The sequence below is a fragment of the Eptatretus burgeri genome, chromosome 2 (assembly GCF_056783735.1).
Source record: "Eptatretus burgeri isolate ZD-2024b chromosome 2, Ebu_testis_v1, whole genome shotgun sequence".
Taxonomy (NCBI): domain Eukaryota; kingdom Metazoa; phylum Chordata; class Myxini; order Myxiniformes; family Myxinidae; genus Eptatretus; species Eptatretus burgeri.
The window spans coordinates 126,043,134-126,049,876 of NC_140962.1; the positions used below are offsets into that span (position 1 = coordinate 126,043,134).

Sequence of the window (6,743 nt, forward strand, 5' to 3'; positions counted from 1 at the left end):
GGGTGTCGTTCTTTTCACTTTGGCAACCTCGAGAGCAATTTTATCTATCAGTCTTGCCTTTCGGTTATCAATGTAAACACTCCGACAGCGGGAGTAAGTAGATGGAAAGCCTTGTTACGGATATCGCACCCTCTGAACCTGAATGGCAATCGATGTATTACACACCCACAACAAAAAGGTCAGGTGATCTACAATGGAGACTTGTTCATGAGGCATTACCGACAAACCTTTTTGTAAACGGTGTAGATGTTACTGTGTCGGTTCTCTGTCCCTTCTGTAACACCACTGAAGATGTGTTTCATGGGTATGTTGATTGTTTACGATTGTGTGCTCTTTTTCTTCGACTGAAGAACGTATTCGATCGAGTAAATGTTCGGTTTTCCCTCCGGGTTTTTATCTTTGGGCTTAGAGTCGCTTCGGCAGATTAAAAGTTAATTTTGTTTTTGAATCATGTATTGTCGGAGGCTAAACTAGCAATTTACTTGTCGAGAAAAGCAAAAATTAAAGGAAAACCACCAGAGCAATGTAATGTGATCCTGTATTTTCAATCCCTGGTTTCAAAACGGCTAAAACTGGAATTCAATTACTATAGTAATAGTGCAAATATTAATGGATTTGTTGAAAATTGGTGTGTTGGAAAAATGTGTAAGGTTAATGAGAATGAATTAGAAATGTGTGTGTGTAATTTCCTTCGCGGTATTGTATGTCCTTTGGACTACGATACAGTGTTCTTTTTCCTTTTTGTTCTGTTTTGATTGATGTATTTCTAGAAGTCTAATGTATTGTGACGTCCACGGGACTTGAACAGTCCCGCCAACGTAGAATGAGCCGAAACGATGGAGGCGGTTTATTTATTTATAACCCAAACATGGTGGTTCTAATCGCTCTACCGCAAACGGGACGAGGAAGGTGGCACGAGTCACTTTTCACTGAGTTGATGATGTTTCTTTGTTTTTATTATTACCAGAAATAAGAAGACTCGGCAAGAAGAGGGATCCGGGGCGATTCGACGGGATGGTGTGGGATCGGGCGTGGGGAAAAACACAGACAATTCCAATGAATATACAGTTCTCAAACCCTCTAAGGCGCCAAGCACACACACACACACACACACACACACACACACACACACACACACACACACACACACACACACACACACACACACACACACACACACACACACACACAAAACGTAGCTATTTCTGGTGGTCAGGCTGGACCGTGGTGTGGACGCAACTGTCCCTGGATCGGCGTCGGACGAGCTGGCCTTGCTCTCGTCAGGGGGGCAGGAGAAACCGTGGTGCTGTCGACCTCCTGGTCTTGGCCCAAGTCCGCTCACAGCCGCCAGGGAACCAGTTCTGGCGCCAAGTTGCGAGCAGGAGAGGGAGGCAGGTCCGCCCGCCGTTCGACCCCATACTCCGAGTCAGCAGAACCCCAGAGCCAACCAAGGTGAGGCACGAGGCTCAGCAAGGCTCCAAGACACGATCAAGAACACTATCGAATCAGCACAACAAAGATGCTCCCCGCGCAACAGCCTCCCCACCAAAAAAACACGATCTTTTGGTTGTAATCTTCTTCCTCTTCCTTTTCGACCCCGAACAGAACCTTTTTATCCTTGGTCCTCGTCACTTCCAATCGAGCCGTTTATTGGCCCACCGCCATCGCCTTCCGCCAATCGTGATCACGGGGCGGAGCCATCCGCTTCACTGTCCTGTGACGTCACGGCTATTCTCCAGAGAATACCAAAAGGGGTTTACGCAGACACACTTACCCTATCCCGTGTCCCTATCTAATTACGTGACAATTATCATTTCCCCCTTGAAGAAATGAACATTTACTAGACAACTTATCACCACTGAATTGCTACTTATTACATCGAGATCCTGGTAAACTCGAACAGCATGGCATACCGAATTACATCCTAATTACCCTTTGAATGCATACCCCCCCCCCCTCAAACGTAACAGTATTATTTTTAAAATTTACAATTGGAGCATCCGTGTGTATAAACTCTCTTGTTTTTAATGCTCATCGATTACTTTAAAACGAATTGTTTTCTTCTTTTTTTTTCCATTCTTGTAGATTATCCTTTTCTTTGTTCTGTGGGTTTATTGAAAAACTTGTATTGAATTTTTAAAAATCTTTTTATACTTTTTTTTGTAATAAAAGGACCTAAAAGTCCTCTCTCTGTCTCTCTGTCTCTGTCTCTCTGTCTCTCTGTCTCTCTTTCCCTCTCTCTTTCTTTCCCTATCTCTCTCTCATGCTGAATGAAGGATGCACAAAATCTACTCACTGTTGTGGCTAATTAAATGATTATTCGTTTTGAACCAAAACACCATTAATTTTTTTTAATGGGCTCGTATCCACTGGGCTCATATCCACTGGGCTCATTCAAATGGTTCATATTTTTGAACTTAATACTGCAATTGCAATGCAAAGCTGAAAGGATATCTCGGAGGTAGTCAACTTATCTGCCTTGTCTGCATTCAATTCCCAACAGAAAAGTATCCGATTAAAATATGTCTCAGTGATGCTTTGTAGGGAGGTCATTGCATCACAGGGGATGCCATCCTTCCGGAGGGCGATGAGCTATTACTGATGGACGTTAATGACCCCATGGTGTCTCGCAAACGGTGGCTCTGCAGCCAAGTTTCAAATCCCTGCCCTCACTCATGCTGGGAGGGCAATGGCAAAACACCGAGTATCACCCCAGCCAATAAACTGCTTTGGCAGCACAGACGCTCTGTAACAGAATGGCCATTATAATCAAAATAGGAAACTGTTAAAAATCCAGGAACGAGTGAGACCAAATTTTTATTCACTTTTCAAAATATACGAATCATAAAAAGTAACTTGGTTTCATCATGTTAAAAGTGTGAACATTGCCAGAAGTACGGTATATCAAAGCAAGTTTTAGAATTGCCTCTTAATGGACCCTGCCCATGTCCTTTCAAAGTTACACCAAATCACTGCGACGCATTGTCATGCCATAACACTCCGATTTCAGTCTTGGGGTCACCCTGCATTCTGGCGATCCATGTTGGGGTGTATCATACTGATATTTGGTGTGCTGTGGTGAATTGTGTCGTTGTGAAGCATTTTGTTGAAATATGACATGCTGTGGCGGAGTTACTGGCTGTTGTAACAAGTAGTGGTGCGAGATCTGCTGTTGCAGTGTAAAGCCATATTCTTTCCCAACAGTTTGTTGCAATGATGTATTTTCTTGAGGCAATGCATATTGCCGTGAAGCTTGCCGTTCGAATGCAATACGGTATTGCTTTGGAGAGGTGCGAGCTTGTGAAGGATATTGTTGCGAGTTTGAATTGTACCGTTGTGATGGTTGATGATGTGATTTTTCATTGTATGGTCGTCCTGTGAGATGTTGCAATCTCAATCGCTTCTGTGCGGCACTGTCATCGTGTATTGTGCTGCAGCTTTCTGGATTTAGATGCAGTGTGGTGGCATCTTGTTGCAGTGATATGTGTTCCATTTTGCTTAAGTGTTGTGGTGATATCATGCCATGCCTCTGGGGCATCATGTGTTGTTGTTGCAACACATGGTATGGCAATGTTTTGTGGTAAGTTGGAGGGATTATGTTGTGTTGTAGCTTTGTATTGCAATGGGGTGAAGAGCGAAGGTGTTGTCGTGAATATTGTTGTGCAGCTTTTTGTTGCGATGACCTGTTGTGGTGTTGTGATGGGAAATATTTTGCTTGTTGCTGTGGTGAGGCCTGCCATGGCAAATTGTGCTGTTGTGTTGCTTTGAACGGTTGGATTGAGAAACAACCTGAAGCCATTTGCTGTTGTAACAAATTGGAGAATTGTAGCGGGTCATGTTCTTGTGAAGAATGTTGCAGCAGTGTGTGCTGCTGTGCTTTCTCCTCACATGGAATGCCAAAGTAATGTTGTGGAAATATTCTGGGATACTGCGCATCATCGGGTACCTGTATTGGTGTCGGGCCTACTTGTGGAATAAAATCATTTTGCAAGATGGGCGAACCTCGTTTCAACATCGCCATGTTATTTTGGAACGTGATTTTATGTTGTTTTGCTGTCATGTAATGTTTCGGAAAGACGTATTGTTGCAGCCTGGAATTTTCATGTGTTCTGGGTTGATGATGTATTTTACATACTTTTGCTGATGGAGTAAAGCTCTGTTGGTGTGATAGAGAGTGCTGATTCTGCATTTCACGATGCAACTGCAGTGAAGCCTCACATTGCAGAGAACTCGTTTCTTGTTGTGGGTGAAAGATTTCTGTTGCAGCAACCATTGGGAAAACCTAATGTGAAAAGGTGACAAATGGCAAATGATGGTCAGGGCTAAATGCATACTAAAAACAACTGTCGGGAAAAGATCTTAAAAAAAAAAAAACTTTAAAAATTAACATTCATCAATACTCGTTTCAAAAATCTACTTCCTGTTTTGCCGAGGTCTGTGGTTTTCAACCATACATATCCACCATCTTGGATAATTTAGAATTTGAACTTTTCTCCTGCTTGATATTTATTAAACAATTGCATCTGTTAACAGATTCTGCTTCACTTAATCAACACATACAATTTCTTTCCAGCACAATTATAGCTACCAGCAGAGTACCCTCTCTTTGGGTGGGTCAAGATTGTGCATTATTCTCTGAATAAAGTATACCCTGTGTTTTGCAAAAGGCTCTAAAGTGTCTAAAAATGTCTAAGTGGTTTAAAGGTCAAAAGCTCTAAATCGTCAAGGATCCAGCAGTCCAAAGATGTTTAAAGGGTCGAACGGATGTTAAAGTTGAAGGAGTCTTAAAGGGAGTCAAGTGACTTAAGGGGTGTAAAGGTCTAATGGATCTAGGCTAGGGAATCTAAAGTGTCTTAAGGGTCTTAAATGTAAAAGAAGTTTAGAGGGTTTTAGGAATGGTCTAAAAGGGTCTTAATAGTCTTTTGGGTCGATACGGTCTTCGCGCTGCTCTGGCGCATGCTCACATACCTGACCTGACCTGATGGTCTTAGTGTTTAAATGGTCTTTGAGGTCTCAAAGGGTATTAGGGTTCTTAAAGGGGCAAACAAACACACAAAAAAAATTCTGAAAATCATTATTCACGGTTTAATTTGAAAGGGGGAAAAAATGTCAGTGTTGTGCCAATCCTGCCTTTTCAAAGTGCCAATCACAAAGTGTCGATTTTCGATTTCACCAGTGATGTCAAATCTTGAAGCCATCTCGATCCGAATGACAGCTTACATAGAGAAACGGTGCATGTCGAGCTATGATTCCGATACGGATTCCACCGTCATGAGCAACTCTGATGGTTATCAGTGTGTTGAAACTGATCAGTGGGATTTTGAAGGAATGGTTGGAGACAAAATTAGTAATGGAAACGCTTTCTGGGGGAATAGTGAAGCCAGAGCGAGAGATTCAGAGGAAGAAGGCAGAAGTGTTTGTGAAGATGAACACGCTGGTCGCATGATCGCTACAGATTGGGAGGTTTTCATTTTCCATTCAATTGTTGATTTATGAGTGAGGGATTTTGTATTAATTGATAAATCAGTTCATGTATTACTCAAGCGGATATACCAGTCATCGCCCGACAGCTGACAATGCCCAGGCACAATTGGACACCATGGACAAAATGGGCGACAAATATTTTTGGCCCACCGATGCAGGCAGACCAGGTGTCTTGTATGTAACGCAATTGTACCATTTTATACTTTCCCGGGATGCCATTTGTGTTTGTGGTCGTGCCATGTTAATGCTGTAGTACTGTGTTTGTGTCGTGTTCATGCTGTGTGTCATGTCACATTTGTGGTGTGGTACTGTGTTTGTGCTGTGTGACGGGGTTGTACCATTTCATAGTTTCCCGGGACACCATTTGTATCTGTGGTCGTGCCATGTTCGTGCTGTTGGCGGCTGCTGATTTGGCAACGTGGCAGATCGGGAGCCGACTGGTGGTGTGATGACGTTGCTGCATTTCTTCCATTTCCGTGTTTGTTCCATCATCGCTGCAAGGGAGACACTTTGCCAAGGCTTCCTGTCGAGGACATGGCGTGCAGAGCGGTTGTGTCCGAGCATGCACCTCGCTTGATGAGCCGTTCCAAGCCACGTGTCCTGAGTCTGGGTTTATCGCCGAAGCTGTGAGCGATCTGTTGAACGTGGCTCTGACTGCGGCATTGCTGTCTTGGGGCCTGTCCTACCTGTGGGAGTGTTGGAAGCCGAGGCCCGGGGGGAGGAGCGGTCAAGCCAGTGTGGTTGATCAGGCGGTGCTCGGGATGGGCTCGCCGTCGGGCAGGTGGGCTGCACCAGGTGCTGGAGCAGAACGCACTTGGTTTCATGTTGATGTGCAGGGGCGCGTGGTCCCGGGTTCTTGGCCGGTGGTTCCTGCTGCTCTGCATCTGCGGGTCCGTTCCTGCAGCCCGTTTGCGGGGCCTGGGTGCACGGGCCACGGCGGTGCTTGCACTGTGTACCCTGGGCGTTTGTGGGTCCTGCTCGGTGTTTACAGACGCGGTGTGGGTGGTTTCTTCGCTGGTGCCGGCACTCCATGTGCCCTCGCTGAATGAGCTTTGAGCCGTGTGGACTCCGTGCTTGGACATTTTTTGTTGTAATTTAAAACGTCTCTCTGCTTTCTGGTGAATTTGCATTTTCTTTCTATACATTTATTTCATGCAATTTTATGTGATTATTCTATGTCTCTGTCTCTTTCTCATACATATACATTTGTAAGTTTGTTTTATAACTGTAAACTTGACAAATATCAGTCTTCGGACTGC

General features: G+C 44.3%; 1 protein-coding gene across 9 annotated transcripts in view; it reads right to left on the bottom strand.

The window, feature by feature from the left end:
- Window positions 1-2,799: 2,799 nt before the first annotated feature.
- The window catches only part of LOC147033020 (uncharacterized), a 313,822-nt gene continuing 309,878 nt past the window's right edge, over window positions 2,800-6,743 (bottom strand). For all 9 annotated transcript variants that reach the window (XM_085871129.1, XM_085871134.1, XM_085871133.1 and 6 more), the window contains one exon: window positions 2,800-4,282. In XM_085871129.1, the coding sequence (XP_085727255.1) occupies window positions 2,960-4,282 (1,323 nt within the window). In that variant the 3' untranslated portion in view covers window positions 2,800-2,959. The remainder of the gene's footprint in view (window positions 4,283-6,743) is intronic.